Genomic DNA, 26,948 nt, shown 5'->3' on the forward strand with positions numbered 1-26,948 from the left:
ATCGTACATATCCATATTGGCATCCTCGTCTTCACCGCAATACGCACAATTGTGTTCACCTTACATGCACAATGTGTTCATCTTCGTCGTTTGGACGAACGTTAAAGTGGGTGTCCCATTTGCCAGCATTAGCGAGTGGACATTAAAGATCCCACAGTGTCCTTCACGAAGAGGAAGCAAGTCATCACCGGCACCCTGAACTAATAATAAATTCCTGCTCCATCAGATGATAATCCTCCGACAGAACCTTCAACAGGAATGTGTTCCATTACCAATCAGCTTGTAGAGAGCTCGCGAAGTGGCTTAAAAACCCAAGCAAGCACTCCAACAAAACTGTTAAGGAACGTTGGTACCCTCTCAACTGCCAAGACCTCTCATGCGATATATCAATATATAGCATGGTTCTTGGAAGTATTAAGAAAGCAATTTGTGTTCTACAGTGTTCAAGTATATGATTCAATTTGAATGAGGGTTTAATTAAAGAGATTTAAAGGCATATAAATAAATTCTGGGTTTTACCGCAGTTTTACCCAATGTAGATTACATCACCCCCATCTAACTCGTTACATTGGTTCTATTGTACATGCCTGTTTGTGTCCTTCAAAACGTTATTAAAAACAGAAAGTTTCCTGTTTGGATTGATTTTCAATTTTGTTTGACTGCCAGGCAGAGAGAGAGTAAAAAATTCTCACTGCTCTCTGCGCATGTGCAATCGGGACAAATTCAGATCTAAAGTGTGGTTAAACGGCAGACTTGTCTTCCGATTTATGTTCTGATTCGTGTGCAAAATATAATATTCAATTTAAACAAGGTGTTCCTCGGTAAAAAAACAAAAACTGATCAGACAGGCTGACATGAACCAATTGCTTAACCCCACTTTTCACTTTGTTTGCACAGGGTAAAAATCCGACTGCCTGGCTTCTCGTGCTGAGCCGTTAAAAATCAAAGCCAAAGGTGTAAAAAAGGCAGGTTTCTGGAACCTCAAAACCAGATAGCTCCAGGCAGGTGTGGCTCATCAGCCATTAGAGGTACAGCAACTTGGAGAAGAACAGCTCCAATTCCAAACCTGGACCGGTGGGGCTCGTTAGTCTTGGATCCATCCATCCATTGGGACCATGCTCTGTGCAGAGTGTTGGTGCTGCCTAAGCAGTCTCCTTGGCTATTGGGCACAATCCCAGATGGGTCACCACTCCAACACAGGATAGCAGCAAGCTTGCACTCATTTTACCGACCTCGGAAGGATGACACGCCGAGTCAAACCCACCTGGTATTAATTAATTCAACAGCTGAGTGCGATTTGAACTCAGGATCCTAAGATTCCAAGCCCACCACCCTATCCATTAAGCCAACACCAGGCATAGTCTTGGTTGGCTAGTATTATATAGGACAAGAACAACACTGATTTAAAAGCCCAAATTTTGAGTATTGCAGCCTGTGCCTTCTCTAACTGGCATGCTCTACATTCCATCAGATAAGGTTGGCACTGGTCCAAATGGTGTCACAATGCAGCGTGTGAGTACTGATACCTAAAATACTTAGCACAGGCAAGAATGAAAGTGTATATGGAAACAGAGGGAGGGTGATACCATAGACCTGAGGAGCTGTGAGCCAATAGTCTGAACTCTACATGTAGGTGGCATGGGTGAAGATCAGCAGTTGTGTGAGGTCCTGCCAAAGTGACAAGTAGCGATGTTTAGGGATGCACTGCCTGCCCAATCCAGGGAGGCCCCAAGAAAAGGAGGGGCGAACAAAGCATGGCCAATGTAACCTGCCTGGTATGCCACAGCCAGTGGGTCTCCATCTCCGTGGCTAAAACTAAAAATTACACTTATCATGGAATAGCCTAATGTTGTAAGACAGAAATGTGTCAGAGACACAAGAAAGGAGAATGGCTCCAATTGCAAAAGAGCCGGCCAGATACAAAGTGGACATTGCAGCACTCTCAGAAACATACCTTGAAGAATGGAGACAACTTCAAAAGATTGACTTCACATTATTTTGGTGTGGAAGCCCTCCATGAAGCTGGTGATGTGTTTCCAAATGCAAAACATCACCTGTAACCTCAACGACCTTCCCAAGGGCATACAAGATAAGATTATGACACTCGGCTTCCACTCAATTACCGGTGTTTTGTAACTCTCGTCAGCATTTACACTCCTATGATGACCAAAGCAGATGAAGTTAAAGAACGATTCTATGAAACCCTTGACCGTATCATTGGTGACGTACCTTTTGTCAGACAAGCTCTTTATCCTGGGTGACTTCATTGCACACAATGTCAACTCGCATTACTCCTGGTTGGGAAGCTTGCCTGCCCCACCCCAGCAAAACAAACTTCACTGACCTTCCATTGATAAAAACACTGAAATTCCACAAGTCAAAATTAAGGACAGCAACTTGGCCAAGGGGGTTGTAAACGTGCAAGGAACAGACAGACACACATACATATTATGTACAAGCAAATACAACCCATTGCTTCTCTGATGGAAATATTAAGGGGGGTGAGAAAGAGTGAGAGAGAGGACACTTTGAGAGCTGGAGCGGGAGCATTCAAAACCAAAAGCTCCTACAGGCAGCGACCTTTGCACCCCATCGGTTGGCTCCAAATCTGATTGTTACATGCTGCAGTCTGCTCAAGAGGGGTGATAGGTGGTGGACTAACGGGAGAGAGGGAGAGAGGGGGATAGCAGGGGAGGGGTCGGAGAGATAGAGAGAGATAGAGAGAGATAGAGAGAGAGATATAGAGAGAGATATAGAGAGATATATAGAGAGATATATAGAGAGATATATAGAGAGAGATATAGAGAGATATATAGAGAGATATATAGAGAGATATATAGAGAGATATATAGAGAGATATATAGAGAGATATATAGAGAGATATATAGAGAGATATATAGAGAGATATATAGAGAGATATATAGAGAGATATATATAGAGATATATATAGAGATATATATAGAGATATATATAGACCTATATATAGAGATATATAGCGATATATATAGAGATATATACAGAGATATATATAGAGATATATAGAGATATATAGCGATATATATAGAGATATATATAGAGATATATATAGAGATATATAGAGATATATAGAGATATATAGAGATATATAGAGATATATAGAGATAGAGATAGAGATAGAGATAGAGAGAGAGAGAGAGAGAGACGTTGGGGTCGAAAAGGGGAATGGGGTGGGAGAGAAGGGGTAGGGCTGGTAGGGAGAGGGATGAGGGATTCCGGCAGATGTGATGCCCAGTTTATCATCCATCTGAGAGAGCACACACACAATGATGAATCATCCGGTCTGTGAAACACCGGGAGGACAGCTTCGAGCTGGGTTGGGATTCAAATCCAGGCTACACAGAGTGAGCATGCGTACCTCTCGGCTTTCCTGCCGTGATGTAGTGATTCTTTACTTCAGAACTGAAAATATTTTTTTTTCCATTGTGATCATGAAATTTATTTTGCATTCCTACCTCCAGTGTAGAACCACGGCATCACAATTGAAAGTTGAAGAGCGTGCCAAGTGGCTTTACCATGCAACGCACAAAACGTTTGAAGAAACTTTTAAAAGCAAAACATTTAATTTTTACTTGTATTTATCGATGTCGAAGTGACGGGTTGTATAAGGGAAGAACAAAAACAGGAAACGTCATGGAAAATAAATTTTACATTTTCAGTGAGGCAGCCACCGCCTGTTGCACCGCAGAACAACACGTGGCCAGCGCAGGCAAGTAGCCCTGAACTTTGTTCAAGTCTATCTATATGCAGTATTCAGTGACGGTGCGAATATTGTAGAGCGCTGGCTTAAGCACTCCAATGAAATGGTTGATAAGAAACTGCTCCCTTGGCACGGAATAGACAATCACTGAACTGTCATATTCAAGACACACCTCCCGGACATGCCTTAAATGTAAAATATGTCCGAATTGGACAAATAAACACTTTTCTCAGAGTCAGAACTGCTTGCAAGTTCGATTCTGGAGCTTAAATTTTGTAATTCTCCTTAATTCAAGAGATAATCGTGGTGATCTCATGTGTGGAAATAAAATAAAGCAACGAACTCTGACGTCTCCGGGCATTTAAAAGCATTGCAATGTACCCAGCGATTCATACCTATGATGAACAGTCATTCGATAATGTGTGAAGAAAGTGGAAAAAAACAAAAAAAAACCAAAACAACTATCGTTAAGAAATCGTTGCGGCCTGTTCCAAAAAACATGGCAGCTTCAGACCCCAGCGAGATTACCGACAATACGCCTGAAAACACACACAAAGCGAGGCGGCCAAGAATTGCCCGATGAAGGATATAATTAAATCAGGCCATTAATGATCTTCAAAAGGGGTGTTTTAATTAACCCAAACACCCAATTTTCAGTCATGAATTTCCTTGGAATTTTCTTACTCTGCAGGCAAAGTTACAAGCTGCTAGGTTTTATGGTTTTGGAGTTATGGAGGTGACACACACACATTGAACACCAATCCTGAATGTGTATCACGTCATCAAAATCGAGCAGTTTAATAAGCAACAAAATATAAATCCGCTTGAAAAATATGTCCCCATATCGATGTAGAAATAACCTTTTTGAGTGATCATATTAACAGAGACCATTTTGACCAAAATGCTAATCCATCCATTGGGACCATACGCTGTGCTGAGCATCGGTGCTGCCGAAGCAGTCTCCTGGACTATTGAGCACAATCCTGGACTCAAATGGCTCAATCATCCCAGCAAGCTGGTACTCATTATGCCAAGCTTGGAAGGATGACAGGCTGAGTCAACCCCACCTGGTACAATTCAACAGTTGAGCAGGATTTGAACTCAGGACCCGAGGATCCCAAGCCCACCACCCTGACCGTGAAGCCAACACCAGGCACACAATGCTATATATGGGAGGACAAAAAAAAAAACAACTGATATGAGCAAAAGAAAGAAAAACATCAGGACAAATACCTTTTTAACTCACTAACATATCAGATGGAAAAAAAAAGAAAAACCCAATTCAAAAAACATGGTTTTAATATTCTTTCAAAAATAATTTTATTGTACAAACATAATTGTATCCAAAGAAAATAACATGAATAGTACGATTTAAACAATCAAGATGTTGATGCATATATCAGGGTAATGAAGAGGAGGAGAAAAGCTTAGGCAGAGAATCCCCTTGGAGCCGTTGGCAGGAAAACCAAGGCTTTCACCCCACCAAGCTGCTGTGGCTCTATTAGTTATCCAAGCATTCAGCTTGCTGGGGTACCAATTATGAGAAAACGACATCATTACAATGCTGCAGCCATTACATCCAGCTCAGATAGGAATGTATGTGTCAAAATAAAAGGTTTTAGCAGTGTAGTGACAATATAACAGTCTGGACAGTGAACAGAGAAGGAAGTACAAAGACATACAAAGAACAGCGATGCAGGAGGAGGCCATTAGGCCCTTCAAGCCGACAAAATCATGCCAACATCTTAATACTCCCAAATCCCCAGACTTCAGGAACCTATCCAACTCGGTTTTAAAACAAACCACTGACTTCACTGTCACTACTCTTGCAGGGAGACCATTCCATGCATTCACCACTATCTGAGTGAAAGATTCCTGCCTTACTACTATTGTAACTTGTTTTTTTTTAACTGTTAAACTGCACCCCCTTGCACCGTCAGTGTCCATTCTGATGAAAAAGATTTTTTGCACTTATTTTGCCTATTCTTCATTATCTGAAACATCTCCTTTGAATGACGTTTAAGAAAATGAGAACTGTTAAAGAACTGAATGAGGAGTCGGAGCCACTGGGATTACGGGTTTCATGGGTCAAAAATAAGATCCAGGCTTTCAATTACAACTTGGATACTGCTATCTTATCTGTACCCGTTTGTTGTGAGAATGTTGAGGTCACAGAGAGATTTACTTACCTTGGCAGTGATATTCATGTCTCCGCATGTTGTGAGCAAGAGGTCAATAGACATCTGGGTCGGGCCTGGGGGAGTCATGGATTTATTGGATTATTGGGTGTGGCGCTGTTGGTACCTATGCAGGAGGAAAAAATCTGAGTCTTTAAGTTCTTGGTGCTGACAGTCTTGCTCTAAGGATGTTGTAACAAATCATAAGTAGTTGTTCTAGGACTTTGACCAGGGATCTGAGACAGAGACTGAACTCCTTCGGTACCAGGTCTCTTCGGAGAATCCTTGGCTATCGCTGGTCAGACTTTGTGACAAATGAGCGGTTGCCGAGAGAGACTCAGATGAGATTTGCTACTTGGATAGTCGATGAGCGTCAGCTGCGGTAGAATGGTCACGTGGCTCGTTTTCCTGATGCTGATCCTGCTTATCAGATTCTCTCAGCGAGGGAGCCCCATGAGTGGAGGAGGCCAACAGGATGACCACGTGACTCATGGTTGCAGCAGGTTGATCGGCATCTCAAGGAGATGGGGATGGGCCAGGCATCTGCCAGGGGGATGGCCAGACGGAGGGCCGTGGAGTACCAGCGGAAAGTGGACGCAGCGACGCTCTGCTCCGGCGCATGCTCCCATACCTGAACTGACCTGAAGAACACTCCTCTGCTTATACCTGAGTCTGCCATTTGCTTCATTCCCCAAAACTCGAGACCTCATTAAAATGTTGATCTTTGGTCGTTCTCTACAGCGAAGCTTGTGTTTAACTACGTTATTGGACATACATGGTCGGAATACACCCCTCTTGCTACAATTCAGAAAGAAAATATATAAAACAATAAAATAATTAAAAGTCTCACCTGTTTTTGTTTTTGCAAAGGTGCACTGAGCCTTTTAGCCTCATTCAGCTTATTGTGGCGGAGAAAAAAAAAACTCAACCTAAACAAAACCTAAAATAAATGGCGAATATGTTTATGAAATGAATAATAATAGATACATTCCACATTTATTCCCTCTGCCACTGAAGGTGTTTGTCTGTCTGCGAGGAGGATATCGAAAAAGTTATGGACGGATTTGGACAAAACTTCGTGGACAGATTAGTTATGTGACAAGTTCAAATCGAATAGATTTTGATGAAGATCCAGATCTGGATACGAGAATTTTTAATCAATTCTTCACCATTGAGAGATTGGGTCAAAAACGATATACATATAGCACGATATCTCAAAAAGTTGTGGACGGATTCGGACGAAACTTGGTGGATAGGTTGGGTGTGCAACAAGGACAGGATAGGTTGGGTGTGCAACAAGGACAACTTGAAGAGACTTTGGTGACGATCCGGATATGAGAATTTTAAATGTCATTCTTCACCTTTGAGAGATGGGACTAAAAACAATACATAGAATGATATTTCAAAACGTTGAGGATGGGTTATGATGAATCTTGGTGAAGGAGTCGGGCAGGTGACAAGAACAAGCCGATTCGATTTTGGTTAAGGTACAGATGCAGATCCGGCCTATCAGTGGGATACAAAACAAACTGTTCACCCTGGCGGAGGTATGCGAAATACTGAATGCTGTTCTAGTTTCCTTTTTGTGATACGATATGTTTCTACTTTCCACTCAAATCATTGCCATTTGCTTTCAAGCTTTTTTTTTTGTAAAATTAAACACCACTTCATATGTCCAAATTTAAAAGGCAAAAGTGAAACACCAGTGCACATAATGACAAACATTCATGTGATGATGTGAAATTTGCAAAACAATATTTGCACATCACTGTATTTTGGGTCAGTATGCAGGCAAATCAATCATACAAGATTTACACAGCCAATCACTGTCCAGCAAGTCATGTTACTCCTTTGTAGTCGGTGCTTAAGGGCTTGGAAATGATGGACTAAGTAGAATGAGGAAATATTTGGTTAAAGTCTGCTTATTTAATACAGTTGTAATACACTTATATCACTAGTCTCACCTGCTTTTGTTGTTGCAAAGATGTGCTAAGCCTTTCAGCCTCATTCAACTTATTCTGGAGGTGAGCAACCTGATCTTCTCTCTCAGGCAATGAAGTATGCTGTGCCAGTTTGAAGGCCTCCAGGGAGCTGATCAAGTCTACGTGGAGGATACATGGGATGACACAGAGCAATTGGCTCGCTGATAAACACACACACCCCATGATTGGATGGTATTCTTATCCCAACAGCTTCACAATTACCTATGAAGATGTGGTACATTAATTTTCCAGTCTTTGTCATGTTAAAATAAATAAATAAACAAATAATTTCATCCAGGTATCCTGCACTGTAAACCTCATGCAATGATGCTAGAACACTAACTATTACAACAGCAATTATGTTAATTTCATAATAATATCATTCATGACACTATACTTATCGTAATAACAATGATGGCAATAAAATTAAATGCATAATTTACAGATTCTATGTAAATACCATACCAGGGATATTCTCCAGTGATTACAACAGAAAGTGCTATTTTGGGGGCAATGTCCTAATCCCAGTGAGCCAGAAAACCTATATCCTCAAGTGAACCCTCAAGGAAAAACCAAGAGTTGGACAAGCTCTACATCACATGTGGCTATATAAAGTATCAATCCCAAGCAGTTCGTGAATTCCTCAGGACTTGCACTTGGGTTCTTTCATACTTTCTATGGGCCCACAGGTTAATTATAAATACCCCAAAATTGATTTTTTTTTTTTTTACACCCACCAGATTCCATCCCTCCCCTACCCCTAAACCACACATGTGCATTCCCTCCCCCCCCCCTTTACTCCCATATATATATATATATATATATATATATATATATATATTTTTCTTTGCTAACTTTTGTTTTTCTTCCATTTCATAACTTTGCATCTGTAGTAAACCCCAAATTCATGTCTACAAAGCTATTAATCATCTAGTATTCTAGTTCCTTCACAGAACAATGGAATACCCCATAAGCAGTGGCATCAGGCACCACAAAAATGTGGGGGATAAACCAAGGACCCACCTCTTACATTTATTGTTGACAAGCAAATACAACCTGCTTCGCTGAAGGGGACAATAAGTGGGGGGATGAAAGAGGGAGGGAGAGAGAGAGAGGATACAGGTGTAGGGAGAGAGGGTGGGTGAGATAGATAGATAGATACAGAGACAGAGACAGAGACAGAGACAGAGACAGAGACAGAGACAGAGACAGAGACAGAGACAGAGACAGAGACAGAGACAGAGACAGAGACAGAGACAGAGACAGAGATGGGGGGAGGAGTAAAAAAAACAAAAAAAAAAAAAAACGACAGGTGAGGGGTGGAGGTCACATTAGCAAAGAGAATATGTTATGAATAATGACTGAATGAACACACACACACACACACACTTGTAAAGTAATCCACTGGCACATTTGCAAAAACTGATATTCCAGTTCTAGTAAATTTGTGGGCAAATGAACCAAAAGCAATCATTGAAAACATTGAAGTACCGCTCATGAATAACCTCATGATCTCATCGAGCGTAAACATCGAAAACAAAGCATTGTGACCAGATATCATACTCAAGTACAAAAAAAGAGAAGGCATTACTAATTGAGGTGTTAATAGCAGTGATTTTGGGCTAAATGAAATGATGCAGACATCAAGAAAATGACTACTCATTTGGTCTCGTTAATCGGTGTTACCTCAATTATCATTGGAGTCAGCTTATTGGACACAGCTACAGCATCTCCTTGAGAATGGTACTCATCAGAGCGACCAGACCAATAGTAGGTGTAACCACCCACCATGATCTCGCCACAATCCGGTCTCCAAACTTCAGAGAGTGCTGCAATATGGATGTCCAAATGCTTGAGCTCAGATGACAACAGACAGGTGATCATCCTCTCTTCGAGATAAGAAATTCCAGGCACCCACCAGTAGGGACCACCTCAGGTTAACCCAAGGAGACCGCCATCTGTTGGACGACACCTCAGTACCACCCCGACCCTGATGCACTCCATAATAGTTTTACAAGCATCACAGATCCAGAAACGTTTTTATTTTTTTTCTTCCTTGGGGAGTGACTTCCCTTGGCAGTCCTCCCATTTCTCCTCATTCTGGCCAGAGAGATAGAAACCAACCTGGGGCCCTGACCACCTCAACCCCAGAAACGCACACGTAACCTTAATATCCTCCTTCAATACAACATATGGCCTCGTCAGCAAGGCCATGCAACTTAAACACTTCATTCTCACAAACAACGTTCATATAGCCATCATCCAAGAAACCAAATTGCATGAGAAAAAACAAAAAACACCCCATCCCAAACTATGCACCGATACACTCAAGACAGACCAAATGCCAGAGGTCGAGGCCTTGAGCATCACATAAATTCACAATTCAATTTGATACTCAGATATCACACAAGACACAAAAACACTTTTACAACCAGACAACACACTTGAACTTCAAGGTTTCAAAATCAAATCTGGTAACAAAGCATACATGAACATCAGTAACATTTACATACCACCAGACACATCCGACACTGTACCAACCAAATACTCACCACAACTACAGAACCTTTGCTCCCTCCCAAACACCATCATCAGAGGGGACTTCATGCCAAAGATACACCCATCACTAACCAAACACCAAACCATTGCCACACATCTAAGTTCGTTCTTTATATTGAATGATCCAGACCAACATGTGGAGAACAGTACAACAACTCCCTTCAGATCACCTACCTGTCATCATTACCATAAACACAGCTACAGACATCAACGCAAACAAAAACAAAATATTCAACAATTTCAAAAAAAAGTGATGTGGGATAACTTTGTGCACGCCACTGAACAAGAAGTCCAACAACTCAACAATAACATCATCAACAACACCAACATCCACATCAAACAGGTCAATACGATTATCACAACCACGGTGACAAAATACATTCCAATGGGCAATGTCAAAAAAAATACAACCACAAGTACACACCAGAAATTGCACATGTCATCAAACGACGAGACAACGTAAAACAACACACCAAAACCCAAAACACCAGACGTGGGAGAAAATATTCAAGCACTAAACAGAAATCAACTGGAAGGGCACTCGGTAGAGCGCACACCTCTGCCACGAGAACATATCGGGCCCAATACCTTTTTGAAATATCATGCAAAACAGTCCTATATCGTTTTGGCCCTAACACTCAATGGTCAGCATAGCGCATGCACCTAAACACGCAAACTACTGGTCACGAAATGCAAACTCAGGAGTACCAACAAAGTACATTTGCTTTCGCAAAACACTGAAACAACAAATAAATAAATAAATTATCACACCGAAACATGTTGTTTGTATATCTCCAGTCAGCTACAAAGAGCACAATTGATTTATTCAATAAACCAGAATATTGCTGTTGGTCCATCGTTTATATTCCGCAGTCCACTTCTCATGCACCCGACAATCTTATCTCATTCATTTTCCAAATCAAAGCATGAATCATTCACAAACACACCCAGTGATACACTTCCAAAACTAATACCACGTTCATTCACAGTTAAAATTGTCATTGGTTACTCACGCATCCCATTACGGCACAAAATAGCCAACTGATTTTTACTCCAGAAGAAGATGTAGGGCAGAGTTCGGGTCATATTATATTTTAGATCTGCATCATTCTTCATATTATTAAGTACTCAGGGGTCATAGATTTCTGTTGATGAGAATGTTTTGATTCCTGTTACGCCCCAAAATGTGGTTCGTGCACCCCAAGTCATCGAGGTGGTTGTGGCCCCGATTCTGAGCGGTAGTTGTAAACATGCCAAATTCACCAAATACTAGGGAAATAGGACTTGTGCCACAATGCTGTTCATAGATACCAACTCTATTTGAAATATATCGACCGATACCGTATGTTTCAGCATTTTAGTCGATGTGGAGGGCAAGTCAAATTCGACAATTTCCCCATTTTTCTTTCCTTTATTTATTGACAAGTCTATTTGGAGTAAAACTGTCAGTAAGAACAACGGAGGTGTTAATTCCTCCTTGACACTCACAATGCATCGCTGCTCACAGTACTTTTCGGGTCATGAATATTCATGACCTGTTTTGTGCATTTTATTTGAATTACTTTGTAGGACCCTTCTGATAAATTAAGAATGCAAGTAGTTTTTCAACATGTTTGTTATCATATAGAGGTAGAGTATTTAAAACGAGCTAAAGAATCAATGTCAACACTGCCTCATAGCATATTACATTTTGTCACAGTTCAGTACTCCTTAAGAAACATGAACACCTGGCACATTAAATGGCTAAATATCAAATGTTATGGCTAAATACCAAAAATAAAACTGTAGAGTGCTGGTCGATCATTTCAGGGGGTGACCTCAAATTTGTCATCAAACTTGTCGTCAAATTTGAAATCAAATTTTTGGTATCGACCTCGGTTACTAAGCAATACATGAAAATCCACCATTTTGTTACTTGGCAAAATGGAATTAATTTTTAAAAGCTTATTCACATTTATGGCGGTAGGGCAAAATTAAAATCCCACTCGATGTAAATATTGTTCATCGGATGTTTTAATAATATCATATGGGTGCGGCAGTTTTCCCCGTAAAGAGAGCTTTTTTGAGCGTTTTTCTCAAAAATTTCTCCATCGCAACGCCCTAGCAATGGCAAACAAATCGATCATTTTTTCAATTCTCAGCAAGTTCTCTGCCAGTAAAAAGTCTGAACTAATGGACACTTATTCGATTGATTTGCCCGCGTTTCGATACAGAGTGAGTATTAGGCACTGGTTCTTTTTCATTTATCGATTTCTGCATTTCCCGTCAGATGTCTCCAACTTTTGTGATTAGTTTCCTCCAAACTTTTGATGGCGCTGGTCGTCGCTAGGGCTAGGCTAATCATGGCTAAAATCAACTTCTTACAAAAATCAGCTTTCTTTTCACCATGAAGGCATAAATATGGAAGTTAACTGACCTGTTGCAAGTGTGGTTACATGTACGTATCTCCCACTGTCACAGTCAGTCATTATTGTGCGCTATAACTTTTAATCACAATTGCTTGAGATATGATATTTGAGCCTAATTTGAATTGCGCAGGAGATGCTTCCTCTCCTCTCACTCATATTTCTTTGCGAAGAGGTGTATCAGCTACTCCAATGCTTATAATTCTACAGCCTTTTCATTATTATGACTTTGTTATGTGGCAAAATATGCAAATCACACTTCTTGAACTCAGTTTTGCATTGCGATAACTACTTCACACTCTACTCTTCGAACTTGTCACATTGCAACAACACATTGACTTTGATTCATCAACCTCGACAAGGCATTTGACTTTGACTCATATTGAACTTGAAGACAGATTGACTTTGAATAAAAGGCAAAATTATGAATCACACTCTTTGACTTGAGCAGTGCTGTATAGCAGGTGCATCACATTGGCATATGCTATTGCACGAAACAGTATATTGAATAAGTAGGGCGATATTGTGTTTTTCACTGTTCATGGAGCCCATGCCCAACTTCAAACCCAGATTCTATAGTTACCACCTGAAAACACTGTCATTGACAGGGAATTTTTGGTTCAAGCTCAAGAGTTTTTCATTAATGTCAAATTTACCCAATTTTCCTGAAGATCCTTGACTCAAAGTCTCGGATCTTCAGGGCATGCAACTACTGATCGACTCGACTGCTTTGCTGCAGTTGGGATGATGAGTCCCACTAACTGAAGAAGCCTTCACACAAGTTTTGGTTATCTGGTGGTTAATTGTCATTTTCACATTACATCATCACCACCAGTGCAGTATGAATATGATGTAATGATAGGAAAAGAAGGAGTGTGATAATATCATCATCATAAGCAACCAGCATTTGCTTTGCTTCGTCATGTGGTCAGCAGAAAATTAACTGCGTAGAAAATAGCCTGGAACCGGGCCCAACTCAGAAGAAGAAATCACCGAGGTGTACCTGGTTCCAGGCTTCGCAGAAAATAGGAGACGATTCACTTATCAAGTAAGTATTCATATGCAACTAAAAAAATAGACCTTTCTCATGACTGAAAACTGCAAAAGAAACAAAGTATGGATTCGCCTTCGGTCACGTATTGTATTGTTCAAGTTAAAATTACATTATAATTCATCCAGGTTAGTGTTTTTCTCCTCAGTCACTGATTTGTTGAAAAAGAAGATCCCTAATTTCCTTAATACTTTTTTTATCATTGCCTTAGCCTTTGATAGCACTTCTTGTGTCGCAAAAACTCGCTCTTCTGACCAAAATTTACCTTACCACCCTCCAGTTTTGTATTAATCGTATGTTATATTTGTTTGTTATACTGTTGTGGTAACTTCCTTGTTTGTACATCGCGTTTTCTGCATTTAAATCAACTTTTTTTCTCCATAAACAACCTCGTTCCCAACCTTGTTAATTCGTTAATATTTGTTCCCAATTAGTTCTTTTCATTGTTATTAAATCATTGTTCATTGTTTGTGCACTTTTTTTTTAATCACCCACACTGATCATTCTCATTAACTACTATCATCAGTCATGGATAACAACATCTACGATAAGGCAGTATCATCGTCTTCGCCATCATCCTCAGCAGTTAGTGGTGTTACCACCAGGCCTTGCATCCTTGACTTACGAGTCAGCAATAGTTGGGCAGAATGTAAGGGAGGTCTTCACACTGAAGCCAGCAATCCCTCGAACATCTGATAATACGCTTTTCAACAAGTCGTACTGTGAATATGCAGCTGTCCATGTGCCAGATGATGGCTCCTGTTTCTTCCACCGTCTTAGTTTACGTATTTTCTGTAACTTTGACAGCAGTGTAATTCTGAGGCACTTTATTTGTGGCACCATTCATGCATGATGGGAAGAATGGGAGAATTATGTCTCGTCATTTCACGATGATATTACAAGTTACAAAGGTGACAAGAAGGAAGCATATACGACATGAAGATGGTTATGAATAATGGGTGGGCCACGACATGTGAAATGATTGCTGCTTCTCATATGTTGAATGCAAGTCTTCATGTCTGGACAGCAGTACATGATACACCTGTGAAACATGTATCTTCTGTACATTCTCCTGCGGTTTCTGAGGCACCAGTCATTGAAATCTTCATGACAGACATCATTTTCTATTAATGATTCCATCATCATTATCTCATGACAACAAGTTCAGTTCCATTATCCGTGCACAAGGTGCTGCCATAGAGGCACAGAAGCAAGAAGGGGAAGTTTTTAAACGAATAAAACTTGCAAATGCATCGAATGATAGTGAATCAAGAAGCGACAGCCAGATCCATAGACATGAACCAACTGAATTGAAAATAGCACATGACGAGAACAGCATATTAACTCACAGCCAAGCTGAGCAAAAATGCAAGGTTGAGTGTGAAAGTCTTGTCATTCCATATCCTGCGCCTGTTGTGGGAGAGAGTAGGGCAGAGGCACAAGCACGACAACAGAAAAATAGAAGAGCAGTTAGCAAAGCCAGAGAGCAAGACGACTCATAGCCAAGCTGAGAAAGAATGTCAAGCTAAATGTGAAAATCTGGGCATTCCAGATCTGGCACCTGTTGCCAGAGAGAGTGGGGCACAGACACAAGCACGACAACAGAAAAATAGAAGAGCAGTAAGCAAAGCCAAAGAGAGCAAGAGGACCCATAGCCAAGCTGAACAAGAATGTCAAGCTAAATGTGAAAGTCTGGGTATTCTACATCTGGCCCCTGTTGCTGGAGAGAGTAGGACACAGGCACAAGTATAACAGAAGAAAAATAGAAGAGCATTAGCCAGAGCCAGACAGGTAGAGACAAAGAAAAATAGTACATACGAGGAAAGTTCAGCACATTCTGATAATGTTTTTCTGACAGCTGTGACCGAGTTTGAAAAGAAACAAATGTCGTACAAAATAAAAAGTTGTTCTGTCTGTCTGGAAGCATGCATCATGCTGAAGATGTCTCTATCTTCAAAGGGGGTGTGTCAGCGTTGCGCTAATTATAAATCTGACAAAGATGTTCTCTGGAGAAAACCACATGGACCCAGGCGATGTACCTGCTGCGTTGAGTGGACTCACTTTAGCTGAAGAGTTTCTAATCAGGATGTTATCACCATGTATCAATGTGCACATGTTGAATCATGGCAGCTTGGCATCAAGTGGGCACTGTGTCACGTTCCCTCAAGCAGTAGAAGAGCCAGCGAAAATATTTCCTTGGCTTCCAGAGGAGATTGATATTATAAAAGTGAAAAAAAAAATGGGCCTGAACGATATCAGCAAGGACTTGAAAGTGCGTTCGGAAAGTCGTCCTAGAAGCACTGTTGTATTTGCGGCAGCACAATGCTCCATATGCTAATATTGAGATCAGCCAGGAACGAAAAGAAAAGCGACCAGAAGATGGCATCTTACCGGTAGTGAAGCAAGTTAACTTCAAACCCGAGGCAACTATTCATCACATTAATGATCTTGGGCCAGCAAAAGATCAAATTGATCACGGCGCAGAAGGCGTTACTACTGCGTCCGGATTTTCACTGCCAGATAAAGTCGTGAACACGGAAGAAACTTACGAGAGGCAGTTTGAGATGTACTATGGCATGACAAAGGCGTTTCGAAGGACAAGAGAGGAGAGGAGAGGAGAGGAGAGGAGAGGAGAGGAGAGGAGAGGAGAGGAGAGGAGAGGAGAGGAGAGGAGAGGAGAGGAGGAGAGAGAGAGGAGAGGAGAGGAGAGGAGAGGAGAGGAGAGGAGAGGAGAGGAGAGGAGAGGAGAGGAGAGGAGAGGAGAGAGAGAGGAGAGGAGAGGAGAGGAGAGGAGAGGAGAGGAGAGAGAGGAGAGGAGAGGAGAGGAGAGGAGAGGAGAGAGAGAGGAGAGGAGAGGAGAGGAGAGGAGAGGAGAGGAGAGGAGAGGAGAGGAGAGGAGAGGAGAGGAGAGGAGAGGAGAGGAGAGGAGAGGAGAGGAGAGGAGAGGAGAGGAGAGGAGAGGAGAGGAGAGGAGAGGAGAGGAGAGGAGAGGAGAGGAGAGGAGAGGAGAGGAGAGGAGAGGAGAGGAGAGACAGGAGAGGAGAGGAGAGGAGAGGAGAGGAGAGGAGAGGAGAGGAGAGGAGAGGAGAGGAGAGGAGAGGAGAGGAGAGGAGAGGAGAGGAGAGGAGAGGAGAGGAGAGGAGAGGAGAGGAGAGGAGAGGAGAGAGATATCATTCCGTGGCCCACACGTGGTGATAAACTTTTGTCTGAATTCACCACGCATAACTTCTTCTCAATGGCGTTTCCAACACTATTTCCTCGTGGATTGGGTGACTTTGTACAGAATATAAAAAGAACTTGCGACTCGCTCTCGGAATGGGCCGATCACCTCCTGTGGTATAAGGATGGCAGATTCGGTCGACATCCGTTTTTCAAATTCATCGCGATAAACATGATAAATTGCCATCGTGCTTTAAACCAAAGTAACTTTATCGTGAATCAGCCTTTTGCACACGCGACAAGTGTGCCTCTGTTTTGGAAGCCCACACCTTGCCCTGCCTACAAACAAGAGGTATTTACACGTCCATAATTAATGTCTACCCTGTCTCTAAATTACATACCCTGCCTCACCATCAAGTGTAACAAAACACTGACAGATCCCTGTTCCATGGCAATCTAACCTACTCGAAACACATGGATCATACTACACTTTCCACAGTATATAGATCCCTCACCCCTTTCCATACAACAATATCTTGTAAAGTAATCTCTAAAACATATTACACTTGCAAAATTGAAGTATCAAAATAGTAATGTCATGGTCTGGGTGGTTAAGCTAATCCCCTGACCCAAATTGTGGTGGACAGGCGGTTAACATCGATCAGACCGGGATCGCTGAGCGGTTTTCCTTCGAAGACAGACATGTGATACTCAGAGATCATCACACGCATGGGAGTTTCATTTGTGGCACTGGCGGAGCGATGGAACAGATGGATGCACAGCACAAGGGGTTTATACTTGAACCCCATGACAAATACACGGACACAGCAACTTTAAATAAATGCGGGGATTTAATGACACTATCAATATTTACGAGGGTACAATTCAAAATATAGCAATAATATGTGAAGTAAACTAAAGTCTAAAAATTGAGGCACCTCTACACACAGACTTCGATACAGACAAGGGGAAAACAAAAGGAAAGAAAATCCTCCCTTTCTTCTGGCACTGAGCTTGGTCTAGAGATGGTCTTTATGGAACTTGGGAAACTCGGCGCTTTGTCCCACACAGGTAGACACGCCGAAAATAGCGCCGAGCCGCTCTCTCACAGGTGGAAACATAGGTGAGGTAATTCGTGAGGCGGTATTCAACGCCAAGGCTCAGAGATCGCCGTGCAGCTTCTTCGTCAATCGCGCTTGCCGATCTGTGGAATTCTGCAGAATGGCGCCGTCCCTTCGGTGATATACAGGAGGCTTTGAGGTCCGTCTAATACGACCTAACCAAGAGTCCATGCCCAGCGTCTTGCTCAGTCCACGAGCCAATTTGCCTCTGCACACATACGAGAATCATGCAGTCTTCTTCATGCATCAAAGGAAAGCCGGCCATAATGCCCGATCTTATAGGCAATCTCCTTGCTCCGTTTTTTGTAAACGTGTCCCTCACACACCAAACTCTCAACCAACAACCTCCTTGCTTCTTCCACCTCTGGGCATGCTTGGCTCGCACGAAACCCGGGAAGGCAGGGCTTCTGCCTGCTCGGCACATCTGGCTCGCTTGTTGTTATGGTGGTTGTTGATATAAAAATGCAACTCCTTCATGGCTGACTTGAAACGCAAAAATATAGGAATAGGTCACAGGAGGCAATCACATACTGGATGGAATCATCTTTAATCCCTATCTAATTAACACCGCACCATCCCCTCCCCCACCCCCCCCCCAATGTAGTGACAAGTATCCGGACATAATTTACATGAAGATGTCTCCTACACGTCCACAGGCCAAGCAACTCTATGCAATCCTAACTTTCCAATGAAATTCCTCCATCTAGCCCCACAACCGTAATAACAATAAATTAAACCTATCAAATAATAATAAAAATGGTATGGTTAGAAAGCGAATTATAGTTGGTTCACTTGGAACAAAAATTTATGTCCATTTAATCATAAAGATTCCCATATTAAAAGCCCCTTTTTCTGAGATTGAGGAAGAAGCAGGAATAGCTTAATTCAGCTATTCCTGTGGTAACATTTATTATTCTCCAACAGCAGGAACCCTTTAGAAGGACACGGAAGGAGCACACTAAATTGTTTATAGTAATACTTCTCGAAGCAAAAGAAAAAATATAAAAAGTACATAGAAGGAACACACAAACAACCACCACCACAAGAGCCACAACAACTACGTGTTATAAAATACCCTTTTCATGCGTTTCACTTTTTACATCCTTATTGGGATTCACAGATAGACGTGCAATATGTTTGTGAAGGACAATATGCTGTATTTTGATTAAACCAGCCAGCAGAGCAGCAGAAGGCATGGCTCGTGATTCATGAAAAGAAACATTTGAAAGAAATTGCTGTAAAATATGACAAACTAAAATGCCTTTACATAAAGTTGAAATAGTTTGAAATAACATCTATATCAGTGGAACATTTTAATTTGGGCAACAATATGGGAGAGGGAAAGCAATTTTGGGGTAGGCCGACCCGAGCATCCCCCGCCCTTTCCTGGTCGCCTGTGGGCATGATGCTCTTACTCACGAGTAAATGCCTTCCTCCACAATGCCGGACAAATCACTTACTAGCTTTTTGGATGAGTTCTGTCTGTTGGTCCAATGCTTCTCTTGCTACTTGCAGGCTTTCCTGGCTGTTTTTCAGCTGCCTAAGATTCACTGCCTCTTTTTCTTTGACCACTGCCAAATTCCTCCGTAAAATCTGCAAAAGAATGTTGCACAATCAGAGCAATTTTTTGCAAGGGTACCATCGCAGAATGACATACTTTTTTTTTTTGAAAGATAACTTGGTGGGATGTGGATCAACTTTACCTGCTAAAATAAAAAAAAAAACAATTGGTCATTCAGCTCCACTTTTGCATCATATATTAATTATCAGGCAGACCTGACCTGCCAGACCTGAACCCCAAAGTAAATGGTGCCAGTAGTTCTCCCAAAATCTAGTGTTCAAAATGGTATTCAAGGAGACCGAGAATTTGAAGCTACCACTACCAATTCCAAATTATTGCCAGAGGACATGTTTGTTGCAATTTTGTATTGTCTTGTTTTGCAACTGAGTAGCCACAATGGCAATCAAGAACTACCAAACCCCATACAAGGAATCAAACGTACAAAATGGTGTTTGTGCATATTCCTATTGTGACACACATGCATCCTGCATTCATATGCAGCTGTTGAATATTTGCAAATAAGTTTGAATTCATTATTTTTTTAAAATAATAATTGCTGACACTACAAAGATTATCTCCCACATGCAGTGGACATTTACCTCCATCATTGAAAGTAGACAGAGGTTACGTATTCACCCTGGTTTGTCTGTGAGCAGGACATCTCAAAAAGTTATGGACAGATTCGGACAAAACTTGGTGGACAGCTGGGATTGTGACAAGGACCGATTTATTAGATTTTGGTGAAGATCCAGATACTAGAATTTTAAAAGTGATTAGTCACCATTGAGAGATAGGGCCATAAACGATATATGGGACGGTATCTCAAAACGTGATGGACAGATTCGGACAAAACTTAGTGGATGAGTTGGGTAAATGCCAAAAACAGGCAGATTAGATTTTGGTTGAGGTCCGGATGTAGATCTGGCCCATCAGTGGGCTACAAAATGTAAACTGTTCAGCCTGGAGAACGTATGCACTCTACCGAGTGCCGTTCCAGTATTGACATGTAATATATATTATTCAGTAAATTTAGAATCTGTTTCTCGAATATGATTTTCTTCAACTATCTAGCAGGATGATGATCACATAATCACAGCTGCATTGCTTTTTTTTAATACACAATGTCAAGGCTCATACAAGAGCTAACACACAGAACCTATAACAATGGAGAGGGAAGCACAAAACAGTGGGGAATATACACATGAGATCTGTGGAAGAGATAGGGATGGGGCAGGGTGCAAGAGGAAAAAAAGATGGACACATCAGGGACTTTCAGGAAGGAAAGCAGGGAATATGAAGGAGGTGGGTTTGGGGTGGATAAATGAGGGTAGAAAAGATCGTGGTTTTGGATGGGGGGAGACAAGAGATGGTGGTGAACAGCTATTTTGAAGACCTGGAGTTTAACCAGAAGGGGGTTGCTCTGGCAGACCTTGAGCACCCTGCGGAAATATGGTCGGGATAGATAGCAGACAGAGCAAGGGGGTGGGGGGGGACGATGCCGGAGAGGAGATGGTCGATGACAGAAAGACCACCGACCAGCCTGCGGTGAGAGAATGAGAGACCCAAAGACAGCCTCATCGCGGGAGATACCAACGATCCTAAATTCCTTGGTTTCCATAGCGTGAAGCCGACAAAGGTGAGAGGGAGGTGCACAGTACAACATCAGGCTGCGGATGAAAGCTTTGTACATGGTCAGAAGCTTTGGTGTGCCAAGGGAGGACTTTGCACAATGAAGGATGCCCAATCGGCGACTAGCTTTTGAGGCCAGTTTGGAGATGTGGCTTTCCCAGGAAAGATCATGGCAGAAAGTGAGGCCCAAAAGTTTGAATGAAAAGACTTCAAGAGGATTGTTGAGAAAGTTGATGGGGGGGGGGGGGAGGGTTCCAGAGTCCTTTTGGAGAGACGTAGTGAGAATGTGAGATTTGTCAGGATTGAAAGACATATTCCACGTGTTGGACCAGTTTGTGGTTTTATCCAGATGTGCAGAGAGTGAAGAGGCTGCCACTTGCCGATATGAGGGATGACAGATGGTACGGCAGAAGGTAGAGTCATCAGTAAAGAGATAAAGAGGATTTTCCAGAGTCAGAGAGATCATTGATGAAAACTAGAAAAACAACAGGGTGCAGAATGCTGCCTTGAGGAACTCCAGCATGGACAGGAAGAGGGGATGAGAGAATTCCATTAAGGACCACACATTAACTGCGACGGGAAGAAGTCTGCGAGCCAAGAGTGAGGATTCCCTTCGATACCATAGGAAGAGAGTTTGGTGAGCAGGGCAGGGTGCCAGACCATTATCGAAAGCAAGCAATATGTTGAAGAAATATGCCTTATGGGAACAGAGCAAATGTTTTGCTTCAGTAAAAGTAATTTATCATTTTCAATCAGAGTATGCATACATGTTGTGATATTGTGTCTGAAAGTAGAATTAAAAGTATACAAAGAAAAGCAAACGAATGCATTTCCACAAGGAGAGCAGTTCGTAGTAGATTCAGCCCTCAGAGGGTCTCAACTCTCATCTTCTGAAAAATAAAATGATGGGTTACTTTCCTGTGCAGTTCAACCCTCTTCGGGGCTGAATCAAATCTCGACAGCTCATTTGTGAGCACAATATCAACAGAACTATCAAAATGCTCTGCAATGACATATTCAAATGAACAACATAATCCAATTAAATTCAATTCTGATCCTCTGCCTGAAGGTAGACTCAGTACTGCCAAAGCAGCCTCATGGCAAAGTTGACACTGGATGGTTTGCCGTTGCCTTCCCAGAATGTGATATACATTATGCAAAACCGTGTAGATGTAATATTTTCATCGAGAACCTCCAACTCCGAGTGATTATCCTTCAGCTCAGTTTGAAACTTCAGGTTCTCGCTGCGAAGGTTTGAGTTTTCCCCTTGGCTCTTCTGAAGATCTTGTTCCAGAGACCTCAAACTTTCCTGCAATTGTTCAAGCTTTTCGTTGCAGCTACGTCTGTGGAACACCACACACACACACACACACACACACACACACACACACACACACACACACACACACACACACACACACACACACACACACACACACACACACACACACACACACACACACACACACACACACACACACACACACACACACACACACACCTCATGGCGATTTTTCCTTTGCACAATAACAAAATACATTTCCTAACAATGTGACAAAAACAATGCTGCACAATTACCAAGTACCATACTTACCTTATTTCCATTTCTTGAGTCTCAAACTGTAATCGAAGCTCTTGATCTTTTTCTTGCCAAGCATTCTGGCTATTTACAGATGCACATCTGCTCGGTTCCTGTTCTAGTGGTTCCTCCATGGATTGTGACTGGCAACTATTAATCTTTTCCTTGGATTTCTCAGAATCATTTAGTTCCTCGAGTCTTTGTCGTGCGGCAGAAATCTCGTTATCATAATCTTTACGAGCCTTCTCCATTTCCAGCTGATGGACTTTGCTCAGCTCTTTCAGGGCAGCCTGCTTATCATCTGCAAAACGCACCCTCAGTCTCGAGAAATGTTCGGTCTTCTCCTGGAGATCCTTCTTCATGGCCAGCACTCTTCTCTCCAACTCCAACGTTCTTGCTTCTTCCCGAGTCATCTTCCTTCGATAAGCATCAAAGGTGACTTTTTCCTCGTGCCTCAAACGCTCCTGCTTCGCCAAAACGTTTTCTAGGTTCTGAAGCTTCTTGCACATGTTTTCCTGGTCTCCCAACTTCGTCTGAAGCTCCAGCAAATGGCGACGCGTCTCTGTGGCGTGCTGCTGTAACTCTTTGGTGTGAGCATCTTTCAAGGCTTGCACTTCCTCCTCATGCTTATCATTTTTGGTGTTGAGGGAGTATATTACCTGTGGCACATGACAAGAAGGTAATTGAGCAGGATTATGATGGAGCAAGGTGAATGACAAAACAAATGGCTCAGACAACGTGTATATTGTTAAGAAAATGACTCAGGTGTTCACGAAGGGTTTAGTTAATTAGTGTTAAAATAAGGCACCTTGTCGCACCCCGCTTAACAGCTGCCAGGTTCGTGTGTGGAACTTCCGGTCACACTGAAGGCCTACACCTGTTTTCTTCATCTTTATCCCTTGGATATTTAATGTCCATTAAACTTTTCCATGTTCTGTTTCCATACGGATTAATTACCTATCTGTGCTATCAAAGGAGAAATGCCATCTCTACGCGAGTTTCCATTCTTGCATTACTAAGAAATAGTGTCTCGACATGTGCCAAGTCCGTCGGGTTGGAGCTGATGATGTCAGCGGTAGAGACAATAAAAGTCGTTGCAAGATCGGAGATTGGGGAGATCGCAGGGCAGGTGGTTTGGAGCGGTCGAATCAGCGAGAGTCCCAATGCAACCTGCAGCACAAGTACCGGTGCGAGTCGTAGGATGGGCTTGCCTGCAACCCTGATCAGGGCGCCACACACGGGTGCCTCGCAGTGCCCCACGAGAAGGAAATTCTACATACACCTTTCCCACTCTGTTTTGCATTGCGTTTTCTGTACACATCTGCGTGACCAAAACCTAAGGTTAATGTAGGCTTTGAGGCATTCATATCTGGAATAAGCGGTTCAGTCACATGTTGTCATTGCTCCGCTTTCATAATTTGGCGTACTGTATTGATATATTGCTTTCCATGTCCCCATCCCTATTGTATTTACTCGTAATAGGCATTCCCGATCATCCTTGACCATGTTGCAGAACGTCGGTCGAGGCCCACACTTTTTTTTTTTCGTTCTTCTGCCCTCACAATTTTCACCTTAATATTTGTTTTCTCCGCCACCACTTGAGCGATAGACACAAACTTTTCAACAAAGCAGCACCTACAATACCCAGAGAATGGTTGAAAAAAAAAGTTACATACGATTGGTTGGAAAATTGGTTGGCTCCAAGAAGTCTGTTTTCCGTTAGCATGTGTTGCAAGGTGTTTCACGCATCAGGACTTAACGGCTCGTCGCTTCGCTCTGCCTCGGCAGAATCGTAGTCCCAATAATTTGAATACCTTGTCGTCGTGGTTTCGAGATGCGGATTCACACCTCCGGCATGACTAAATTATTGAGAACGTGCGCCACAACTTCGTCGCCTCGACCAAATTAATTAATTAACAACCGCACGGCGCGCGTGTCATCTCCACGATCGGGCAACTTGCGGAGCTCATCGCCCCCTGGGCTTGGGTCACCCGTTGGAGCATTCCACATTAATTATGAGGGTTATTTCTCCCAATCAATTCGCACACCTGCGTAGTGCCGTGATGGCTCAAACGACCCGGTGCCCCCAATTCTTCATAATGAGGTGAAGGTTACCACCTGAACACGTGCATCAGCACCAACCATTCCACCACAGCCACCCCACGGCAGGTGCAAGACTGCATTGCATGAACACTGCCACCGATTTCACGTCTGTCTCAAGTCTCACGAACCTTCGGACACAAGTACATTATATAATTATATTGTTAAGTTGAAAGCAGTTGGGATTATTTATAGGACTGCGTTTCTAGACAGGAGCATCGTTGTAAGTGCTGAAGGATTCTGAAATAGCAATCAGCTGTCGCCTCTTCTCAACCTCACTCACACGGCGCGTCGCCCGCACGAAGGCGCGTTCAATGTCAACGTTAAAATGAAAAAAAAAAACAATTATTGTACATCATGGACTCCATTCTATCGGGATAAAATCGCAGCAGTCATCGCAAAAAGAATCAATTTTTTTCATCACATCAATATTTCTTCCACCTCTTTCATGGAGCGTCCAAACCGCGAACTTGTCCCAACAAGATTGTTGACATGATGAGCTCGCTCACCTCCACCTGTCTTGTTAAAAAAAAAAAAAACAAGAAAACAAACAATCGTCTGGCTCGCCCGCAGGTCACCTGCTTGTGGGATCGTTACCTTGGTGAGCTGTGCGAGTTTTTTCGACATTTGGAAGTGCATGTCCTGCTTCGAGTCGGCGGCTCCCCCGTGGCCCTGACCCGGACTCGCCGCCGCCATGCTGACGTTGGGCGCGGCTGCTCGTTCGTTGCTTGGAGCGCGGACGCCTCAGCGCAATCTTCGACTTCGTGTTCTTCTTCCTCTTTTGTTACCTCGACGTCTCGCGCTTATAATTACGTTATGACTCTTCAGTTGTTTTTCGATCCAAATGTTATCCTTCGATTCGGCCGGTTTAATGTACAGAGTTAGGGGGTTTTTTTTTCTCTCTTGTATGATATTTCCCTTCTTTCTTACATATTTGGATTCAATGCCAATTATCCTCCACGAACGTCACCATAAGCATCAACGCCTCCCCCGGAAGAGGCGGCTCCTCATATCAGGCCTCGCCTGAGGGAACACGCCAAGAACTGTGACGCAGGAGGAGGCCGTTCGGTCCATCATGCCTGCGCTACACCAACCCCAGAAACCAGGCATTCCCTGATCAGAAAGACACAAACAAGTCCTGCCAATCTCTCTCCTCTCTGTCTCCCAACCAAAGAAACACACTGACTCCATGACACGACGCTGATGTCATACACGGAATTTATAATCAAAGATGCATTACCTTTTGGCTGATGGGAACACAGCAAATGTTTAACGACGGTAAAAGCAATTTATCAGTTCAGATCATAGAATTCAGACACGTTCTGATTGTAGATAGTACAATTTAAAGGATACAAAGAAAAGGAAAAAAAAACGTGTTTCCACTGGAACAGCAGTGAAAGTAGTAGCAAAATGCACACGGTTTTTTGTACACACAAAATGCACAAAATGCACAAAATGCACAAAAGGTTGTATGGTGCATTATTTTTGCTGGGAATTGGATCGGAATCCTGAGTTTGACGTGAAGAAATTTTCTCATATCCATCACCAACATTGGATGGCTTATTCCAACGAACATGGACCTTTATCCAGCAATCATGAAGCATGTCAAAGGCTGATTCTTACGAAAATCCAAACTGTCCTCGGGGCACAAGACAAACTAAGCCACAATGGGCCCCAACCAATAATGGATCTGAGGGTACTTCAATGAACTGATGATATATCATTCCTCTATTGTGGTTGAGTCTGGCTACGGACACGCTCGGGTCTGTCATTTATTAAAAGAAATTAAAAAGGTTATTGCCTTTGACTTTGAAGTTGTTCAGTGATCCTTTATAAACAATGAAGTGAGTAAACACTGAGGTTCTGAAAAAAATGTGGTGTTTATGAGA

At 42.4% G+C, this 26,948-nt stretch overlaps 1 protein-coding gene across 3 annotated transcripts in view; it reads right to left on the reverse strand.

Moving 5' to 3' along the window:
- The window catches only part of LOC147034991 (protein FAM184A-like), a 142,720-nt gene extending 116,682 nt beyond the window's left edge, over positions 1-26,038 (reverse strand). Inside the window, exons 1-5 of one of the 3 annotated variants that reach the window (XM_085892149.1) lie at positions 25,657-26,038; positions 22,975-23,618; positions 22,573-22,723; positions 19,651-19,783; positions 7,878-8,014 (exon numbers count right to left, since the gene is read on the reverse strand). In XM_085892149.1, coding sequence (XP_085748275.1) covers positions 7,878-8,014; positions 19,651-19,783; positions 22,573-22,723; positions 22,975-23,618; positions 25,657-25,755 — 1,164 coding nt within the window. In that variant the 5' untranslated portion in view covers positions 25,756-26,038. The remainder of the gene's footprint in view (positions 1-7,877; positions 8,015-19,650; positions 19,784-22,572; positions 22,724-22,974; positions 23,619-25,656) is intronic. The other 2 variants (XM_085892130.1, XM_085892138.1) reach the window with 2 other exon arrangements.
- Between the last annotated feature and the right edge of the window lie 910 nt (positions 26,039-26,948).

The sequence above is a fragment of the Eptatretus burgeri genome, chromosome 1 (assembly GCF_056783735.1).
Source record: "Eptatretus burgeri isolate ZD-2024b chromosome 1, Ebu_testis_v1, whole genome shotgun sequence".
NCBI lineage: Eukaryota > Metazoa > Chordata > Myxini > Myxiniformes > Myxinidae > Eptatretus > Eptatretus burgeri.